Source organism: Camelina sativa, chromosome 8, assembly GCF_000633955.1.
Source record: "Camelina sativa cultivar DH55 chromosome 8, Cs, whole genome shotgun sequence".
In the NCBI taxonomy this organism is placed as follows: domain Eukaryota; kingdom Viridiplantae; phylum Streptophyta; class Magnoliopsida; order Brassicales; family Brassicaceae; genus Camelina; species Camelina sativa.
In genome coordinates, this window is record NC_025692.1 from 10,338,437 (window position 1) to 10,360,762 (window position 22,326).

The window sequence follows — 22,326 nt, forward strand, 5'->3', positions numbered from 1 at the left end:
ACGGTGTGTTCATTCCTTCTGCAATAACAGAAGAAAGAAAGGGCCCTGAAAAAGAAAATGAAGCTAGAGAAGGTCGTTAATGTCAATTTCTCCCGTCCTATGCGAATTACCCGTTCTTGTCGTAACCGCATGCCTGCTACTTACACCTTTGGTAAAGTCATATTTTCTTGCGTTTCTGCTGTGTGTTTTGATATACTATTTACCCATTTGGCGTGGCTTATTAGTTTGCTTATCTTTTTATGCAGATGACTATGACAAGATGATCAGTGATGCTGTGGAGGAAAGAGAGTAAGAGCTTGACTTCTTTCTTAATACAAGTTATCTATCCACCAACATTTAGCATATAGATAGTATTTTCATTGGGGTCAAATCTGATGAACTAGAATGAAACCACTGTTGATCCCACATTAATAGTGGAGATGTGTAGATTCGTTTGTCATGTGATTCTATCTGTCAATGGTATGCTGAAAACCGAATGTAGTATTAAAAACAGATCGGTTGCCTGATAAGTTATGGAACTGCAACCATGCTCTATAACGCATTCCTTTCTGGCTCCTCTGCAAATTGATTTACTGAGTGCTGCTTCGAGTCATTTTGATGCAAGAGCTTTAGCATGAGGAAACCCATCATTCACTTTTTTTTCTTGGTCAGGGAAACGGATAAAGATGAGGTAGAAGGAAGGGAGCAACAAAGTGCCTCATTGGGGTCAAACGAAAGTTCTGAAGGTAACAAGAAAAAGTTAACAGAGGATGAAGAACCTGAAATCAACAAAGAGGATGAAGCACCTGAAATCACTAATGACGATGAAAAAGAGAATGAAAAAAGCAAGGAGGACGCTGAGTCAAAGGGAGAGTACGGTGTCAAAAACAGGTTGAGACAAAGAGTTACCAGGAACTCAGCCCTCTGCTAGTTTAAAAACCTCAATGTTGTTAAAGAAATGGTAAAAGCTTTTGAACTACTCGACATCGTTTCGTCTGTTGGTGGAGAGACTAAGCTTTTGATTAGATATGGTTTCGTACTTGGGAGATATTTTTTGTTTTGGTGGTGGTATATGATGATGACCATCCGTAACAGTGTAGATCTGACTCTTATTATGTCGTATCGCCTATCTATATGATATCATGGTCAATTATTTTCAGGAAAATACTGTCTTCTTCAATTGGCTCATCCACTCTTTAGAAGTTTTGAATATATTATTTCTATAATGTAAACTTCTTTGTCAAAGTCAGGGTGCCGAGTGGTCTAAGGCGCCAGACTCAAGTTCTGGTCCACGTAAGAGGGCGTGGGTTCAAATCCCACTTCTGACATTAAATTTTAAATACGTTTTGCTTTTAGGTTTTCATGTACGAGACGTAAAATAACATTCGATCCATAAAGATAACTATTTTAGCATGTTGTTTTATTTTGGACATTATATTTTGATTTAAATTTGGATGGTAAACATAGCAAGTAAGCAACAATCTGGTCACAAAAAACGATGCCTTAATGTTTCCATCATAATACATAAGTCAGGAAAGAACTAAAACTGGTTCAAGAAGATTCAGTGGCTCCACCGTTTGATTTGTGACTCTGCGATATGATTCTGAGCTTCTCGTATGAGTCAGCACACGAGTGGGCATAATCAGACAGTGCTCTGAAGATCTCAGGCAATCTGATCTTCAAACTGTTGAGAGATTTCTCCCTCACCTGAACACAGTGTCTCTGGTGAGCTTCTTCTTCCTCTTCAAGCCTTTTCTTCAGTGTCTCCACTACTATTCTCCTCTCTGTGACATGATCTCTAGAGCTTGTTGTTGCGTCATCCCCACCTTCAGCTTCCTCCGTTGGTCCTCTTTTCTGCAAATGTTTCTGATACCAATCCTCAAAGCCTTGCTTCTTCCGTATAAACTCCCTTCGGGTCTCTTCGCATTTCTCCTTAAGTTTTATCTCTTCTTCCTGATGAAGCAAGATTGTTTTGATGACTGCAGCGAACGACGAGATAGCTGATTTGGCGACTTCATCGGGAAGTTTCTCAAGACGGTCGTGCCATGAGTGAAGAAGGGCTTGGATTGGTGGGCGCTGAGGCCGTGGAGGAGAGGAGACCTTCTCTTTAAGACTGCTCTCGATGGGGATAAGGTTTAGCTTCAACCAGCTGTTGAGACAGTTAATGTACTGCTTCTGGTGGGTCACGAGTCTATCGAACTGAACATGCCATTCTTCTAAGACGGTGCAGAACTGCCGGGTCTGATGGTGATGTTGCTTTGTGGTTTCTTTCTGAGATGTTGAGATTTCAAGGGACTTTAGCTGTCCAACAATACTTAATTGCGTGTCGTGGTGTATGCACATGTTTGTCCACATCTTCGCCATCCTGCAGATCTCACGAGTCGATAAAATTGGTTAGTGAGAGAGAAGGCTAAGCTATGGCTTCACAGAGAATCACTTTGAAAAGGACAGAACTTTACCCTTCAACTAAAGCGACAAGTCTTGGATACAACTGGTCATCCCTTAAACGGTTGACTTCTGAAACCGTTGAATCCATGGACTGCATGTCAACTATATATCTTGTGTGTAAATGACTCACAGCCGCCTTTGTTTTCTCCACGGTCTCTGCACTCGCACCTCGTTTTTTATGTCTGTTGAGTAAAGATACCTTTTTCTGATACTCTATCTTCATAAGCTCACCTTGCTAGAGAAAGAAAACACCATACCAGAAATGCATTCAACTAGACATCCTTCACTTATTGGTGGAAATGATCATAGAGTTTTAAGTTAAATTACCTTCACTTCATCATAGAGTTTCTTCTCCCATGCTAACAATTTATCCAACACAGTAGCATGAGTTTCATGCTCATCTGATTCTTGATCATCTTTTCCACCTTCACCATTCGAAATGCCTCTTAACGATTTATTCCAAGTTATAACCCGCATTACTCTAGCAGAATGATCAACATATCCTGAAAAGGAAAAAAAATCAGAAAAGAGCACTTTTTCATCAGCAAGAAAGCAACAATTGTACAAGAAACATTCAACATAAACAGTAGAGACAGATCAAGTAATGGAGGTTAAAGTGTTGTTTAGTCAAATCCAGAACTTTGTTAAATGGCTTTAAACTGAAAAGAAAAAAAAAGTAATTAAGAAACCTACCAGATCTATTAATTTAAGGTTCATCTTAGATTCTCATAAAAGTTAAATCACAGACCAAAAAGTGCATCAAAGACTCATACTTTAAGAATATTTGCACACACCAAACTCTCTTTTGGTTTTCTTTTTTTTCTTGTTTCAATTAGAGAAACAAGAACCAAACTATCTAAACAATCCAATCACACACACATTATGAATCACTTAAAAAAGAAGCAACCAAAGTTTTGGTTAAAGCTAAGGGAATAATAATTACTAATCCGAATGTCTCAAATCTGAGGAAAAACAAATATCAAACTACATTAGAATAAGCTTTGATCATTGACTAGGGCCGCACTAAACTCGTATCTTGACAGTGACACTCAATAAGATTCACACACATAAATGCTCAATCACAAGGAATGAGAGAGGATTTCAATACCTCGGTTATCTGCAAAATTGGAGTGGTAATGTAACCTGGTAGCTTCAAGCATCTTGGAAACCTCTTGAGCACACTCAGATGCCTTGAGGAATCTATCATCAATCTCATCAAGTATCTTCATCAAATTCACACTTGGATGACTTGATGCAGTAGTGGTCTTAGCAACCGCACGCCGAAACTCCGGTGGAGCAGTAGTCGAATGCTCAATCTTAGCTTTCCCTTTCTTCTTTTTCTTCGCCTCTACCACCACTTCATCCTCCTCTTCCTCTTCCTCTTCCTCTTCCTCTTCCTCTTCCTCCTCCTCCTCCTCCTCCTCATCTTCTTCTTCTTCTTCTTCTTCGACTTCTTCAACTTTCTCTGGCGTCTTAGGCTCCATCTCCTCAACTACCTTATGAGAAACAGAGTTCTTCCGGAATATCCCAGATCTTTCCTCCTCTTCTTCTTCTTCTTCTTCATCTTCTTCATTGAACTGAAAATGACTACTCTGATTCTCATAACCATTTCTCATCTCTCTATCATCTAAATTAGGTCCAGGCATATTCTCCACCATGAAAAAGTAATCCCAAGCCATACTATTCCCGGGAGAAGCACTCACAATCTCCGGCGTTGTCTCCAATCTCTTCTTCCTCACATTATTCCCAACGTTCTCCGGCGTCCTCGGCGAAGCCTCTTCCTCCTCCTTACGAGCGGTGGCGGTGGTGGCTCTACCACTCACACCCTTCCCATCCTCTTCATCATCATCATCATCATCTTCCTCCTCTTCCTCAATCACCATACCATCTAAAGTCCGAACCTTTCGACCTCTAACAGCCATAGTAGGCAAGCTAATCGCACGTTTNTACAGACCAAAAAGTGTATCAAAGACTCAAACTTTAAGAATATTTGCACACCACTAAACCAAAGAAACTCTCTCTTTTGGTTTTCTTTATTTTCTTGTTTCAATTAGAAAACAAAAGAACCAAACTTTCTAAACAATCCAATCACACACACATTATGAATCACTTAAAAAAGCAGCAACCAAAGTTTTGGTTAAAGCTATAAGGGAATAATTACTAATCCAAATGTCTCAAATCTGAGAAAAGCAAATATCAAACTACATTAGAATAAGCTTTGATCATTGACTAGGGCCGCACTAAACTCGTATCTTGACAGTGACACTCAATAAGATTCACACACATAAATGCTCAATCACAAGGAATGAGAGAGGATTTCAATACCTCGGTTATCTGCAAAATTGGAGTGGTAATGTAACCTGGTAGCTTCAAGCATCTTGGAAACCTCTTGAGCACACTCAGATGCCTTGAGGAATCTATCATCAATCTCATCAAGTATCTTCATCAAATTCACACTTGGATGACTTGATGCAGTAGTGGTCTTAGCAACCGCACGCCGAAACTCCGGTGGAGCAGTAGTCGAATGCTCAATCTTAGCTTTCCCTTTCTTCTTCTTCTTTGCCTCTACCACCACTTCATCCTCCTCTTCCTCTTCCTCTTCCTCCTCCTCCTCTTCCTCCTCCTCATCTTCCTCATCATCTTCTTCTTCTTCTTCAACTTTCTCTGGTGTCTTAGGCTCCATCTCCTCAACTACCTTATGAGAAACAGAGTTCTTCCGGAATATCCCAGATCTTTCCTCCTCCTCTTCTTCTTCTTCTTCTTCTTCATCTTCTTCATTGAACTGAAAATGATTACTCTGATTCTCATAACCATTTCTCATCTCTCTATCATCTAAATTAGGTCCAGGCATATTCTCCACCATGAAAAAGTAATCCCAAGCCATACTATTCCCGGGAGAAGCACTCACAATCTCCGGCGTTGTCTCCAATCTCTTCTTCCTCACATTATTCCCAACGTTCTCCGGCGTCCTCGGCGAAGCCTCTTCCTCCTCCTTACGAGCGGTGGCGGTGGTGGCTCTACCACTCACACCCTTCCCATCCTCTTCATCATCATCATCATCATCTTCCTCCTCTTCCTCAATCACCATACCATCTAAAGTCCGAACCTTTCGACCTCTAACAGCCATAGTAGGCAAGCTAATCGCACGTTTAATCGGGGAAGGAGAGAACTTAGGCAAAGGAGGAGGCGGAGGAGGAAGATTCTCAATAGGCGGTGGCGGAGGAGGCTGAGGAGCAGCCGGATCTACATTGTTCCGGCTCTGTTTCTCGTAATGCTGTTGATCTAAAACATCATCCAAAGCTTTCTGATCAGATTCTCCATGGCCATAGTCACTTAAAGCAGCACCAGTGTTCTTCAAAGCAATAGCGTAAGCGAAATGACCGGCGGCGAAAGCTTTGCTCGCTGCAACTGCTTCTTTGATTACGTTTCTCCGTTCTTTGCATCTCGCTACTGCTTCCTCGTTATCAACCCTAGATTGAGCACAACCCATTTGAAAAAAAGAGGTTTTTTTTGTTTGTTTGTTTGAGAGAGAGAGAGAGATTGATAAAGAGAGTACTGACAATGAAGGGAACAAAGATGCAGCAGAGAGAGAGAAGATGAAGAGAGAGAGAGAGAAGGGAGTGATGTTTGTTGTTCACGCGCTGCGAGTGGAGGTTTTTTTTGTACTCGCTCTTTCATGCTATCGTGGTGTCTTGTCCTCTATATTCTTTTTTCTTTTTTCTTCTGTAGCTAACGGTCACATATCTCAATGCATTACGTCGTCGTTTTATGCAACTTTTGTACACGTAACGTTTTTAGGATTGAATCTAAAATCTATATAATAATAACGATCTCACACACAAAACATTTTTTAGTATTGAATCTAAAATCTATATAATAATAATAATTTGAATAAATACCAATAACAGTTGCGATTTTTCGTCAACTTTTCCATAAAATATATATATATATATATATATATATATTTTTTTTTTTAACAGAAAATTTTAACGGTTGCATATCTCTCAAAACCAGAGGCGTTACATCGGTCATCATCAGGCAGGTTTGGCTTCCAACTAGATGTAGGGCCATGTATGCTGGTTGTTATATTCTGTACGACCGTAGCTTTTTTCTCACAACTGGTTTTGTTAAAGAGATACTTAACTGCAACGCAGAAAGGGAAATGAAGATATGAGGTAATCTGAGTGAAAATAGCTAATAACCACATACACTAGAACAGTAGAACTAGATATGAAAAGGAAACCAAATGTACCATCAACTCCAGCAATTGTATCATTTATCTCTTCCAAGACTTTTTTAATGCCAAACATCAAAAGTTCGATGAAAAACGAAGTCAGCCGCCTTGATTTCTTCATCCGAGGGTTGCGGGTTCCTTACGTCTTTCGAGGTGCATAGGACATAACATTTTCCAAAAATTGCTTCCTGTTGGAACGATGTTACTATATTAAAACAATCATTAGCCTTTTAAATACAAGTTTAACACTAAATACACGTTTAACTAGGAATAAGCGTTATAAATTAATATATAGAATTATAAGGGAAAGAAACTTTTTAGTTACCATTGGGTTTACATTAGTGAGACCTTGACCTACCTGTTCCTGAAGCCAAGAACACTTCGTTGACACGTATATCTTGAACTCCTTGAAGATGCGACGACTTAATCTCACAAGGTCTGAAGAACCATAGTAGCTCGACTCTCCTCGGGTCTTCACGTTGATCATTGTGTTCCCACATTCTTATGATATTGCCAACAAAGATCCCTCTAAATTTTTGTTCAACGTCAAAGCAAGTTGTCACACAGTCATAAAGACAATATTCAGAACCTTTATAGGTGAAAGATTCATAGAATTGGACATCTTTGTTTTCTACACCGGTTCCTGATATCTTTTTACCCCACTTAAAGCTTAAGTAGTCTTGAACTTGTGCTGATCTATTCATTCTCTATATGGAGCAGGTATCTCCTATAAAATGCAGTACATAAAAAGAGTCACTAAATCAGCATTACACATCATCTAGAGAATAATGTAAGGACAATGATATGTTTACATAAAGCTTATTTTCTTTAAAGAATACTAAAACTCAAAATGAACTAGTAAAGAATGCAAATTGCTTGATTCGTCTCTAGAAGAGCTAGAAAAAAATAGATGTGAAAAGACAAAACAACCAATACACTAAGATGCTACGAAAACCAAAGCATATGGATCTTTAAAGAAATCCACCCTTCAAAAACTTAAAAGTGAAAATTTTATATAAACTGCCAAATTAATAGTCTTCTTAGTGGTAAAAATATATGCTTGAAATCAAATTTGAGCAAAACAAGTTAATTTAGGTGTGATTTTGATTTGATTATATGATATTAAGAGTAAACTCCTCATTAACTTCACACATCAAGTTCACACAATATAAGCAATCAAGATTTTTTATTAAATAAAATATCTCTTTACTTTTTATTTTCATGGAAAATAGAAAAATTCACATAACTTATTTCAAAATGTAAAGAATTAACAAAAACAAATAGTGATATGCTGATAATATCTAAAAACCAAAACAAATTTACTTAGCAATCAATCCAAAATGGTACAGTAACCGGATTGTACCCGCCGATCTGAATTTTTTGCCGATTGTTTTGATTAGTTTGGAATCCAGAAAACCCAAATCTAGATGAATTATATAAAAAGATTGCTTCAAAGTTTTTTCACAAAAATCTCACCGTACATAAATTTTGTGTGATATGCTACTATTATAATACTCCTTACTTGTAATATTATCTTCAGACTCAACTTTTTCGCTTTCTAGAATTTAGAGTTTATGCTCTTTATTGGTTTTTTCTCTCATCTTACAGGGTTAGCCGCACACCTTCTTTTTAGGGTTACTGTCTTGATGGTGAGTTCTTATCATATATATATACAAAATTTTGATATGCATTGGCTCACTGTGGGCCGAAAATTAGATAAATCCAACACGAAAATAAACTCTAATATATCAGCCTCACGAGTATGTTTCTGTGGACCTAAAACTACGTTGGGCTTAACTGGTAAAACTTATAAATGGGCATATTGTTTGTTTCATGTTATAGTAGTTTAGCATGAAAGACAACATAAAAGGCTTTTTGAATCTCTATAGTCCAATGCTTTTCAATGGAGCATTTCCTAATTTTTATTGTAACTAGATGGTGAAGATGCATCTATTGACATAGGTGATGTACTACAACAAAAGTAGTACAAGATGTGGATCAACAGGTTCAAATTCAGAAAGAAAATCTATTAAGGTGATCAAACGAAAATTCGAGAAGCAAAGAGAAGATTCTAAGAAGACTAAAGACTTTCTTGCCATAAAGATAAAAGGAAGTTTTGTGAAGATTATTAATTTCCTAAATTGTAAAAAGGAAATTAACAATTCCTAGTTTGAACAGAATTGGGAATTAGCCAATTGTGTGGCTAAGTCCAATTAGTATAAATAGGGGAGGCTGAGTCTTGAGAAAGATCAGCACTTCATAGATTAAGAGATCTTAGCGTTTGAATCTTAAACTTCAAGAAAGAATAGTTTGAAGATTCAAATTAGGCTAGAGAGAATAAGATTAGAAAATAGAGTTAAGGAAAAACCTTGTAAGAACTTATTTTCTAACAAAGAGAGTGAATTGTTTATTTCTTTGTGCGATCACATAGCTCTTGCGTTTTCAATTGGTATCAGAGCTTACACTTGTAAGGATTTAGTAAGGGTGAGATCCTGTGGAAGAGATGGAGAGCTACAGTGATCTTCTCAATAACAACAAAGTCATTCTAGACGATGGAAACTATGGATTTTGGAAATCAAGGATGAAGTCAATAATCGGTGGGATAGATCGACTTGCCTGGAAGACTGTTCTTGAGAAGTGGGAAGAACCAACAATAAAGGATGAAAAGGGTTCAAGGATAGCTAAGCATGAGGAAGATTGGACAGAAGATGAGCTAAAGAAGTGAAAGTACAACTCACGGGCTCTCACAGCTATTCACTGCAGCGTAGGAAGAAAACAATTCTAACTAATTCAAGGGTGTGAGACCACAAAAGAAGCATGGGATATTCTCCAAATCCAGTATGAGGGCACGACGAAGGTTCAAAGCTCTAGAAAAGACATGTTGGCGTCTCAGTTTGAAAATTTAAGAATGGAAGAGCATGAATCAATCTCTGATTTCAGTTCAAAAATTAGCACTTTGGCTCAAGAAGCTGTAACCTTGGGAAAAACATACAAGGATCAGAAATTGGTTAAAAAGTTTCTTCGTTGTCTACCCACAAAGTTCATGGCTTACAAAACTGCGCTGTGTGTATCAGACAAAATCGAGGGTTTAACTTTTTCAGAAGTAGTAGGAATGCTACAAGCTCATGAGATGGAGTTGGGAGGAGTTAAAACTACTAAAAGTGTTGCCTTAACAGTCTGTGAAACCAAAGACAAGATAGAAGATGATGACCCAATTAGTTTGTTGGTTTGCAGATTTGATCGTGTACTTAAAAGAGTGGAACAAGGTCAAAGGCCAGAAAAAATTCACACCATATAAGAAGACTGGCGAAGAGAGCAAATTTACGAAGAAAACATAGATGCAGTGTCATGAGTGCAAGGGTTATGGACATTTTATTCAGGAATGTCCTCCAGTCAAGAGACGAGAAAACAAATGTTCTGTATGCAAAGGTTTAGGAACACACTCAGGAAGAATGTGTAAGTCGAAAGGAGAAATCTATGATTAGTATGGATGAAGATACTGAGGAAGACAATGAAGAAGAAATTTTGAATTTTGTGGCTTACCTAGGGATTACTGAGTTCGTAGATGGAGAAGAAATTTCAAACTCTGAAGGAGAACCTGAAGAGGAGTTAATCGAAAGCTATAATGAAGTTCGAACTGCACTCATTACCCTTGGAAAGGAGAATCAAGATTTGGTAAAGGAGAAGGAACGTCTTACTGATTTAGTTAAAGCTCTGCAGGATGAGTTAGAATCTGAGAAGAAGCTTAGTCAAGAAAGTGTGCTATTGATCAAAGAAAAACTTAATCTTGCTAATCGTTGTGGAGAACTAAAGAGCAATTTAAATGCAGAAAAATAAAAATCTGCAAAATTGCAAACTGAGCTTGAGATTCAACATAAGAAGATTCACATGTTTGTTGGAACTAAGCAATTAGATGAAATCCTAAGCTATGGAAGCACAGAGAAAACTCATAGAGGCCTAGGATTTGATGGTCGAACATCTATTAGTACAGGGCAAACCAAATTTGTGTCAGGAGGATTGAATACTCTACCAACAGATGCAGGAAAAAGTCAGCAAGATAGGATCAATGGATGTTATTACTGTGGGAAGTATGGGCACATAAAAGCTTTCTGCTATAAGTACTGGGAAAAGATTCAGAAACTCAAGTATCAAGGCAAGTTTTTCTGGAATAGATTTCGTAGACAAATTTGGATAAGGAAGTCGGATCTATATCAAACTGTATCAAAAGGAGTTACAAAGTTTACTTCAGGTGTAAACTTCAGATGCAACATGGCATTGATTACAGAAGAACCAGATAATAACAGTCCTTGGTATTTTGACAGTGGCTGTTCTCGTCATATGATAGGCACACAGAACTATTTACAAGATTTCAGAAGAATTAGAGGTGGTAAAGTTACATTTGGTGATGGAGGTCATGGATATATTCAAGGAAAAGGAAGAACCGATGATACTACATTGCCTAAGCTAATGGATGTATATCTAGTTCAAGGTTTGAAAACAAATTTAATAAGTGTGAGTCAATTGTGTGATGAAGGATTGGCGGTATCATTTACTAAAGTAGACTGCAAAACTACTAATGAAGAGAATGATGTTGTTCTGAGAGGAAAACGGTCTGGAAACAACTGTTATATGTGGAATGGCAATTCGGATGTGTGTTTCTCAGCAAGAGATGATCTTAACCTATGGCATCAAAGGCTTGGGCATATGAATGTCAGAAATTTGACTACCTTAGTCAATAATGAGATAGTGCGAGGAGTTCCGCATATAAAAGGTGTTGATCGAATGGTGTGTGGTCCGTGTAATCCAGGAAAACAAGTTAAGATTCAGCACAAGAAGGTTCCTGATGTTCAATGCAAGGATGTTCTGGATTTAGTTCATATGGATTTAATGGGACCCATGCAAACAGAGAGCTTAGCTGGGAAGAAATATGTGTTTGTGTTAGTTGATGATTACTCAAGATACACATGGGTTCGGTTTATTCGAGAAAAATCAGATACCATGGAGAGTTTCAGAATTTGGGATTTGCAGCTTATAAATGAGAAAGGAGGAATTAAGAAGATACGTAGTGATCATGTTGGAGAATTTCAGAATGAAGTTATGAAGGTATTTTGTGAGAATCATGGTAAATCACATCAGTTTTCTGCTCCTAGGACGCCTCAACAAAATGGAGTGGTTGAGAGGAAGAATAGAACATTGCAAGAAATGGCTCAAGCAAAGATTCATGGAAATCATGTGTCTCAGAGATTCTGGGCATAAGCATTAAACACGACATGCTATATCATAAACCGAGTTTATGTAAGGAAGAACTCGCCCAAGACACCTTATGAGCTTTGGAAAGGAAAAATTCCAAATCTAAGTTATTTTCATGTGTTTGGGTGCAAGTGTTATATCTTGAATGACAAGGATTATCTAGGTAAATTTGATTCCAAAAGTGATGAAGAAATATTTCTTGGATATTCAGAGAGTAGTACAGCCTTCAGAATCTACAACAAGAGGTTGAGCACTATAGTTGAATCAGTCAATGTAGTGTTTGATGATTACTCCTTTAATCAATGGAGAGGAAGTGAATCTGATAGTGAATCAGAGGAGATGGCTGCAAGTGAACCAGAAGAAGTGGAAACTAACAAGAAAACAGAAGAAGAGACGGTAAACAACCATGAACCATTATTGCAAGTTCATAAAAATCACTCATCATCTGATGTTATAGGAGATCTCAAAGAAGGTATGAAAACCATAGGTGTCAAGATTGATTTCAAGAAAATGGAGAGCAATTTTGCAAGTTGGGAAAAAGTTCACTTTGAGTGTTTTGTCTCATTTCTTGAACCAAAGAATCATAATGAGGCTCTTGAAGATAATTCATGGATTGTAGCAATGGAGGAGGAGTTAGAGCAGTTTGAGCGAAATGAGGTATGGGAGCTAGTTCCTCGACCTAACAGTGTAAATGTGATAGGGACAAATTGGATTTTCAAGAACAAAACTGATGAGAATGGAATTGTGGTTCGAAACAAGGCAAGATTGGTGGCTCAAGGATATACACAGATTGAAGGAATTGATTTTGAGGAGACATTTGCTCCAGTAGCAAGACTTAAATCAATAAGGTTTTTCCTGGGAATGACTTGTATCATGAATTTCAAGGTGTTTCAAATGGATGTTAAAAGTACATTTTTGAATGGAATTCTACAAGAGGAAATCTATGTGGAACAACCTAAAGGATTTGAAGATTCAAGAAATCCAGATTATGTGTATAGTTTGAAGAAAGCTTTATATGGATTGAAACAAGCTCCAAGGGCATGGTACGAAAGGTTGACTAACTTTCTGATGCAGCAAGGTTATGAACGAGGAAGTGTAGACAATACTTTGTTTGTACTAACCATAGAGGAAGACATCATGGTTGTGCAAATTTATGTGGATGATATCATTTTTGGTAGCACATCGCAAGATTTGGTGAATAAGTTTGTGGAGAATATGTCTCAAGAATTTGAAATGAGTCTTGTTGGAGAATTGAAGTACTTTCTGGGATTGCAGATCACTCAGACAGATAAAGGAATATTTGTGTCACAAAGTACCTATGCAAGGAAGCTACTGACAAAGTTTAAGTTAGAGAAGTGTAAAGAAGCGGTCATTCCAATGAGTACGACAAAGAAGTTAGCGAAGGATGAGAAAGGACAAGATGTTGATGTAACTCTATACAGAGGAATGATCGGAAGTTTTTTATATTTAACAGCAAGCAGGCCAGATTTATGCTACAGTGTAGGAGTTTGTGCAAGATATCAAGCAAAACCCAAGCAATCTCATCTAGAAGCTGTGAAAAGAATTATTAAATATGTCAAGGGAACACTTGATCTCGGTCTTTGGATGTCAAAAGGGTCAAATTCAATTTTAGTGGGATATTGTGATGCAGATTATGCTGGGGGTATGGATGATCGAAAGAGTACAAGTGGTGGTTGTTTCTTTTTGGGAAATAACTGAATCTCTTGGTTAAGTAAGAAACAAAATTCTGCATCATTATCAACAGTTGAGTCAGAATATATTGCTATGGGAAGTTGTTGTACTCAATTACTTTGGATGAAGCAGATGGCTGCAGACTATGGTATGGACTCAGGAATTCTTCAAATCTTGTGTGACAATGAAAGTGCCATTGATCTCTCAAAAAATCTTGTACAACACTCTAGAACGAAGCATATTGATGTAAGGCATCATTTTATTAGAGAGCTTGTGGAAAATAAGCAAGTTCAGATTGATCATCTATCCACTGAGATGCAGTTAGCTGATTTGTTCACTAAAGCGCTAGATTTTCAGAGATTTGTGATGTTGAGAAATCTCATTGGTGTTTGTAAGGTCTGAAAATACCGCTGTGGTACAAGAACTGGTTCAGAATTTGTTGAGGTGTTTATTTGGAAAAAGGACCAGTTGGGTGTTTTGTGTTTGGATCGAACAGTTATGGGCTTGGGCTGGATTTTTTTAATAAAAAAGGGAGTTTATTGATTTATAATAGGAGGTCTTGGCGGTTGCCGAAGAAAAGGAAGAGACGGAAAAAAAAAACACCTAAAATTTTGCTTATCGAAGAGAAGAGAGTGTGAATCAGTCATATCCTACAGACAAGGATGAGGAAGAAGAACATATGAGAATCGGTCCGATGGTGATAAAAATCGCCCATATTTGATTGATGAAGAAATTGAGGAAGTAGAGCATGCACCGGGATTGGTTCCGTACTCGGAGGACTCATCATCGGCAGAGAAGACCACAAACAAGGATGAGGAATCATTTGGGACTTCCTGTGATGATGATCTAAGTAAACCGGAGGATGTGGAGGTTGATGAACCGGCGGTTGAGTTTGCGACTGATCATATCCCAGAATCACGAAAAGGGAAGGAACCGACAGTGGGACTTTCCGATGAGGAAATTGATCCTACAGAAGTTACGGTTCAAGAGCAGATTGATAGGATGGCTAAGAAAAGGAGAATTACCAAGAAGTCTAGGCATGCATCACCGAAGAAAGCAAGAAAAACAGGGGAATCAAGCACAAGATCTAAATCAAAGGTTAATTCAGCGGCTCAATGAAGGTACAACATTTCTATCTCTTGTGGAATTACGGAGGAACATTTTGTGGATCTTAAGTGTAAGGATGAATGAGGCTATTTAGATTTGATAAAGAGAATGGGTTTGCCAGATTGTGTTGAAGGTTTGTCTTGCTATGTTAAGAAAGTAATTGCTGAGTTTTATGCTAGTCTTCCAGTCAAAACACCAATTGATGGAGTTGCAGTGAATGTTCGTGGGTATTCTTATGATTTTTCTCCGGCAGCTATTAACAAAGCGTTTCGACAGCCTCCTATGACTGAAGCAGAAAATCAAGCTGATGCAGCTGCTGATTTACTTAGCTTTGGTAAAATTGCTGAAACCTTGAGTGGGGAAGATAATATCACATAGGATGATATGAATCCAAAGAATTTACCAGCTGCGTTTGGGGCTTTATTCAGCATCTCTGGTTATAACTGGATACCATCATCTCATAGGAATCATGTGTCTGAACAGCGGGCTAGGCTTGTTTACAAAATCTTCAAAGGGATTCGCTTTGACTTTGGGAGAATGGTGTATGATCAGGTGTTTGAGTTGTCTAAAGTTAAGAAGAATGATTCTCGGTGGTTAGTGTTTCCTAGGACCAATTTTAAGGTTCTTATGCATCAGAAGAAGCTAGAGACGACTGAGTCTGAAGTTTTTGTCAAGCCTGTAGCTTATCGGAAAGATGTTCGCACTGGAAAGGCTTATGCTACTAAGTTTCCTGAGTGTCCTAGTTTTTATGTTCCACTGGTATCATCTGAACCACCTCCTGCTGCAGCTCATGGTCAGAATTATATTGATGTTAAGCTTGGGAGTATTTGTATGCCTTTAGTTGATCAAAATGATCCAGAGATCGTTTATGGAGCACTGATTGATACAACTCGAGTACTACAAAGTCTTCTTGGAGTTGTGTATCGCTTGACTCAGAATCATCCCATGTCAAAGGTGATCTGATTGGTATTTAACCTGTATACTCTTCAAGCAGGGGGAGAAGGATCAGTTTATGTGGGAGTGTCACTTTACGGGGGAGCATCAAGTCAGAATGTTTGTTCTTTTTGGTGTTTCGATTTGATCATTTGAAACTCTAAAACACTTTGCAGTTTGGTTGTTTGTCTTTTGGGAAGTTTTTGTTTGGTAAGCTTTTTGAAGGATTGTCAGGATTGTCAATTAGACTTTTTGATAAAGTTTATGTGTGAATTTTAAATTGCTGGAATTATTGATCAATGGATGCTTGAAGGAGCATAGTGTTAAAAATGGAGAGATTGAAGATGCATCTATTGACATAGGTGATGTACTACAACAAAGGTAGTACAAGATGTGGATCATCAGGTTCATGTTCAAAAAGGAAATCTATTAAGGTGATCAAACGAAGACTCGAGAAGCAAGGAGAAGATTCTAAGAAGACTAAAGACTTTCTTGCCATAAAGATAAAAGGAAGTTTTGTGAAGATTGTTAATTTCCTAAATTGTAAAAAGGAAATTAACAATTCCTCGTTTGAACAGAATTGGGAATTAGCCAATTGTGTGGCTAAGTCCAATTAGTATAAATAGGGAAGGCTGGGTCTTGAGAAAGATCAGCACTTCATAGATTAAGAGATCTTAGCTTTTGAATCTTAAACTTCAAGAAAGAATAGTTTGAAAATTCAAATTAGGCTAGAGAGAATAAGATTAGAAAATACAGTTAAGAAGAAACCTTGTAAGAACTTATTTTCTAATAAAGAGAGTGAATTGTTTATTTCTTTGTGTGATCACATACCTTTTGCGTTTTCAGGTGGTACCAATCGATTTGGATTTTCGCATGACATGATTGTTCTGGATACTTTAGAATCTTGAAAAAGCTAAATCAAGATTAAATAAAAAACAGCTTGGAAGATATTTTCACAAAAATCGCATCAAATTTGGTGTGATATGCTACAATTAAATTAATTCTTACTCATAATATTATCGCTAGACTCAACTTTTTAATTTGCTTTCTAGAGTTGATGCTTTTTGTTGGTTTTTTCTCTCATCTTACAGGGTGGGGATGTTGGATCCCACACTCATTGATATTAGTGGTTGATACGAGTCTGATCTCAAGAGCTAGTTTTGTGAAAGAAATGTGTGTTATTAAGCTTTTGTCGTCAAATCAATGTCTTTTTTTGGGATTACAAAGTCATGTATTTATACTAAGCACAAAATGAATTAGACATTTAAACATAATTATTCTCTACAAATGTGTCTGTTTGATCTTAATATTAAACTTGTATCGTTCAAATCTTCAAGTTGACCGAGTCTTTCTCTAGTCCGAGAATCTTTCTCTAACCCGAGAATCTTTCTCTAGCCCGAGAATCTTTTCTCCCGATCCCGAACTTCTTGCACATTGCTCACTTAAGGGCCCGAGCTCCTTTTGCATTTCCTGAGCTGGAAGATTCCAAACTGACCCACCTCAACGCCGAGCTCACTGACCCCCATAACGCTAGTGACACGTGTCCTAGATTCTGATCCAAGTCCACTCTAGGCGTTTGATCAAAGCTTGGGGCCTGGAGGGGTTCTGGGCCCAACATAGGGAAAACAAACTTTTTTTTGTGGGTTATCGTCTCGATGGTGAGTTCTTATCATATAGAGAGAAATTTTTGATATACATTGGCTCACTATGGATCCACAAATAGATAAATTCAACTTGTAAGTAGACTCTAATATCAGCAAGTATATTTTTATGGACCTAAAACTATGTTGGCCTTAACAGGTAGGACATATAAATGTGCATAATGTTTTTTAATAGCTCATCATATTTTATAAGTTGACCATGAAAGATAGCACAAAAAAAATTTAATGCTCGATAATCCAATGCTTTTCAAGGAAGCATTTCCTAAGCATAAAATCTTCAAAACTATAAAAATACAATTTTATCCTCGCTAATATAATATTTTTTATAATGATATCTAACTTTGTAATTTTATATCTAAATGTTAAAAATTATATAGTGACATAAATCATATTAATATATCTAATAGCTTACTACTTTTTATTTGCTTATTTTTTATGTTATTACTACTACAACTTTACTATAGCTTTATCAATCATGCTCTCTATAACCAGGGCCATTTATAAGATATAGGGCCCCAAAACTATATTTTGTTATAAATGACAATCAATATTTGGTTAAAAATTGGAGATCGCTTTACTAGAAAAAAATAATACTAAATACGTGTGGTCAAAACCAACGTTGTTCGTGTGGGTGATTGTCTCGATTTATTCGTTGTTCTCTTCGCTTAGATTAATGATTTTCGAGGAGTTATGTCTCCCTCCTTATCAATGTTTTCCATGAAACAACCGACCCGTTTTTTTTAATAATGAATACAATATATAATTAAGCATCTCATACTACTTAATTAAACCAACTCAAACCACAACTCAACATTAAACCAACAATAACCATTAAGCATAGTGGAAACATATCAATAATACAAAACCAATATAACATCAATACAATAACATTCCTAACCATTCTATCCAGTAACCTAGCATAACTCTATCCAAGGTTCCAGCATAAACAATATAACGAAGACCACCAAAACACAAACGAGACCCTAGATCATTCTCCTCATCATCGCCTTGATTCCACGATCACACTTAGCCTTTACCTGCACCGCAAACACAAATTGAGATGCATGAGTATTTAATAAACACTTAGTGAGGCAATCCTCCCATCTACTGGGCTATACACACAAGCAACTGAGATTTCAATGTTTAACAAACAACAAAGCAGCACAACAAACCAGGAAGAACTGCATCACACAAGTTGGTGTCGACCAACACCAGAGAGGTGTCAATCGACACTAACTCTGCAACACGATCTGCACGAAGCCGAAAGTCGAAGAACCGCTTCCCAAAACCTCCAAATCGTCCGAAACTCATCCAAAATCCCTGGAAACACATGGGAACCACATCCCAACCACAAACAAACAAGAAAACAACACAAACAGCCACAAAACAAGCAAAACAAATGATTCTCAGACTTAGATAAGCCATGGTCATGCACTCACCTCTTTGCAGGAAGTTTATGACCAACAATCACGAATCCCACACTCCCAGCAAGCTTCTAACACCTTCCTAGCTTTAGATCCCTCAAGAACAGTCAAGAAATCTCACCAATCTTCCCAAAAACTGAAGAACGCTTCTTTTCTCTCTTTTCTTTCAAAAACAAGGAAACGGCGACAAAACAAACTTGCCAAAACCCTTCTGGTCGACAATTCCTTTAAATAACTTGGTTTAATGGTTTTCCCTAAACCAAACCGATCCAAAACGATAATTAAATCGAATTGGTCGAACCAGAAATTAATGGCCATAGTGTTGGTTGCACGGGAGATCCTTGACTGTTGGTTCACGGATGTTACAATTCTCTCCCACCATCATAGATTCGTCCTCGAATCTAGCACCAAACCAGCAGTCAAGGATCTCCCGTGTAACCAACACTATGGCCCGCACATCCTCCGACTTGCAATGAGGACTCAATCTGCCCAATAACCCGCGCCTCTGACACTATACGCTCTCAACTCATGCATCTCCCTCGCTCTCAGGCCTCGACATTCGAGTCTTACCGGCTCGCCATCGGGCCTCAGCCCTCCAGCTACGGTATCAGGAAGTGGAATCGGGCTATCACCCTACAGCACACCTTCAGATCGTCGCCCGAAGTTGATATACCTGTTATACCCTTAGGCCACAAAGTCCTTCGAGATAACGGTACACAGAAACCTAACCGTCCCCTCATGAGTTGTTTGAGATCTCATATCTCTAGAGCAATAATTATGAGCTCGACTGAGTACCACGCTGACTAGAACTACCTCTATGGCTCTCGCAGGAACATCGCAATACCCCACGGCCAACACTCGCCACTAAGGCTACCAAAACGTCACAAAGCCCCTAAACACGTCACAAAGACTCCAAACATGTCACGAAGACCACACAAACATCCCGCATGACCACCATTAAGGCCACAAAAAATGTCAAAAAGGACCGCCACAAAGGCCACGAACGTCACTGGGACCGCCACCATGGTATCCGACGTCACTAAGACCACCACCAAGGTATCCGACGTCACCAAGACTACTACCAATGACCAGCATAACCAAGAACTCTGTCACCAAGACCACCATCAGGGCTCCAAACATCGCAAAGAACGCCCTACCACTGACAAGTGTCACCAAGATCTCTATCACCAAGACCAGTGTCAGGGCACGACACCTCACAAAGAAAACACTACCACTGGCAAGCGTCACCAAGATATCTGTCACCAAGACTACTGCCAGGGTACCACAACATCACAAAGAACCCTCTACCACTGACAAGCGTCACCAAGATCTCTGTAACCAAGACCACTATCAGAGCACAAAACGTCACAAAGAAACACTACCACTGGCAAGCGTCACCAAGATCTCTGTCACCAAGACCACTGCGCGGGTACCACAACATCATCAAGAACGCTACAGCTGACAAGTGTCACCAAGAACTCTGTCACCGGCACCACTATCAGGGTACAAACTGTCACTCAGACCCCTATCAAGGCACTAGCGTCACCAATACCACTCAATACCATGATACTAAATGTCACAAAGACCGCCACCCAGGCACACATTCCGCAGGATCATCACAAAGATCGTCACACATTCCACAAATCTTTCCATTTTTAGAAACTTTCTATCTACGGAAATTTTCCAATTATAGAAACTCTGAGCTATTTTTCTTTTTCCATGACAACACCAGTCAAAAATAAAGAAATACTCATCTTATTAAATCCTCAAGTTCAATAAAAGGTTACAACTCCGAAACGAAAGAAAAACTTAACAAAACCAATCAAAACAGAAAGAAAATCTAAACTCCGGGATTGGTGCCCGGCCCTTCCTTCGGCTGCACCCCTCCCACTGCCAACTGCTGCAACCTCGGACAAAATGGTCTGATATGTCCCACCTCCTTGTAGTAAAAGCACACTCGAATTCTATCTTACGTCCCGCTCCTCTTGGGACAGCCTGCCCACCTGTGATCCATGCTCCCGCATCCGAAGCATCCCTGACCGCCTAGATTTGTCACCGATGTGTCTTCCCACTTTGTCTTATGCTTTTTCTCTGACTTGTTACCCTTGCTCGGAAAACTCTGCTCCAATGTCTCCTCTGTGTGAACCGCTGGACTGTCCACCACTACCTGGGACCTTAAGTCATCCTCTATCCCAGCTGCAACTCCTCACCCTGCACCGAGTCTTCAGATCGTCACGCAGAGCCAACAAGAACCTCCGCACCTGAGCCGCTTCTGGTTCCAAAGCCCGACCTGCATACACCACAAACCGACTAAACTCTGCGTCTAGCTCCCGCACAGTACGGTCACCCTGAGACAACCCCAAGAACCACGCCTCCATGCGATCAAGTGCTTCCTGTGGAAAATACTTAACATTGAACTCTCTCACAAAGTCCATCCAAGTCATCTCACGCTGCACTCGCCGTGACGTCTAGCCCTGGGCATTTTAACCGAACCCGAAACCTGAATCCGAACCAGACCCAAAGTAAGCAGTTCGGTTCGGGTTCGGGTGGTCTATAATACCCGATCGGATCTGGAGGTTCTGAAGATCGGATACCGGATCGGGTTCGGGTAATACCTGATACTCGAAGTCAATCCGAACTAACCCGAACCTATATAAACACATGTTCGATCCGAAAATCCAAAAATCCGAACCCGAATCCGATCGGGTACCCAAATGCCTAGGGCTAGTGACGTCACTGACCTCCACCAGACCCTCACATCCCCCGAAAGGTAGTGCGCTGCAAAGTCTACCCGATAGTGGTCTGGACACCGGAGAGACTGGAAAATATCCTCCATCCGCTCTCTCCACTCATCTGTTGCACTTGGATCTGTGCCACAAAGGGTAAAATCCCGCTCTCACATGTCGTAACTGCACCAGCATCTGAACATACTGAGCATCCACTACCTCGGCCCCTGGCTGCACACCCGCCTGCACTCCCGCTACAGGCTGCATCACTGGACCTCGCCCACCAACCACCGGCGGCACTACTGGAACCTGCCTACCATCCACTGGCGGCACAACTAGAACCTGCCCACCATCCACTGGCGGCACAACTGCTCGAAACCGCGCCAAAACCTGAGCTAGCAAACCCGCCAAGACATCCTCTCTACCTGGAACACCTTCCGCTGTAACCCCCACTCTCGGGGAAACACCGTGGCCGACAACGGGCCCATCCGCCCTACCGATACCACCACCAGCTAGGTTTCCAAACACACTAGGATGAACCTGTGACTCTGCCACCTCCTCATTGGCCATGCTTTGGGTCACACCCTCACTGACCTCGGGGATCTGTCCCCGTCCATGGCCACGCCCACGGCCACGACCACGACCACACCCGCGACCAGCAGCTCCCACACCTCTAACCATCTATATCACCAAGAATAGAAGGTTAAGCAAACAAAACGATTCTGACTGTGGAATCACAAAGTAGGCTCGAAGAGGATGATACTAGGATTCCATACCACAAACAAATTGATTAACTACACACAGACAATTCCATCACACAACAACATGCATCCAACAACAGGAAAATAATTCAACCAATTAAATTCCTAAAC

General features: G+C 39.5%; 2 protein-coding genes, 1 long non-coding RNA gene and 1 other non-coding gene across 11 annotated transcripts in view; 2 read left to right on the top strand and 2 right to left on the bottom strand.

Annotated features, from left to right (window-relative positions):
• LOC104706882 (DDT domain-containing protein DDR4-like) overlaps positions 1–1,018 on the top strand; it is a 4,083-nt gene extending 3,065 nt beyond the window's left edge. The window contains exons 10-11 of the mRNA XM_010423117.1: positions 246–288; positions 652–1,018. Of these exons, the coding sequence (XP_010421419.1) occupies positions 246–288; positions 652–910 (302 nt within the window). The 3' untranslated portion in view covers positions 911–1,018. The remainder of the gene's footprint in view (positions 1–245; positions 289–651) is intronic.
• TRNAL-CAA lies at positions 1,225–1,307 on the top strand. Its single transcript has one exon. It is a non-coding gene; the product is annotated as a tRNA-Leu (tRNA).
• Positions 1,463–6,020, bottom strand: LOC104706883 (DNA ligase 1-like). 3 transcript variants are annotated; one of them, XM_010423118.2, is made up of 5 exons: positions 5,518–6,020; positions 3,536–4,312; positions 2,755–2,930; positions 2,439–2,662; positions 1,463–2,344 (listed from the first exon to the last, which is right to left on the bottom strand). In XM_010423118.2, exons 1-5 carry the CDS (start codon positions 5,915–5,917, stop codon positions 1,531–1,533), a joined length of 2,391 nt encoding a protein of 796 aa, XP_010421420.1. In that variant the 5' UTR covers positions 5,918–6,020; the 3' UTR covers positions 1,463–1,530. The 3 variants fall into 3 exon arrangements, with proteins under 3 accessions (XP_010421420.1, XP_010421422.1, XP_010421421.1); XM_010423120.2 differs by having other exon boundaries at positions 3,536–4,211; positions 5,435–6,019; XM_010423119.2 differs by lacking the exon at positions 3,536–4,312 and having other exon boundaries at positions 4,753–6,018.
• Positions 6,511–8,286, bottom strand: LOC104706884. Of its 6 annotated transcripts, none has more exons than XR_754502.2 (4): positions 8,184–8,286; positions 7,020–7,388; positions 6,680–6,849; positions 6,511–6,570 (listed from the first exon to the last, which is right to left on the bottom strand). It is a non-coding gene; the product is annotated as an uncharacterized LOC104706884 (long non-coding RNA). The 6 variants fall into 6 exon arrangements; XR_002032994.1 differs by having other exon boundaries at positions 6,680–6,866; XR_002032996.1 differs by having other exon boundaries at positions 6,987–7,388.

Bases quoted from the DNA above. Each gene is read 5' to 3' on its own strand.
- LOC104706883 (XM_010423118.2), bottom strand. From the start codon at position 5,917: ATGGGTTGTGCTCAATCTAGGGTTGATAACGAGGAAGCAGTAGCGAGA. The intron at 4,313-5,517 runs GTATGGTGATTG...GGACTTTAGATG, and splicing joins AAAGGTTCGGACTTTAGATG to GTATGGTGATTGAGGAAGAG. The intron at 2,931-3,535 runs GTATTGAAATCC...TTTCCTTTTCAG, and splicing joins CAATTTTGCAGATAACCGAG to GATATGTTGATCATTCTGCT.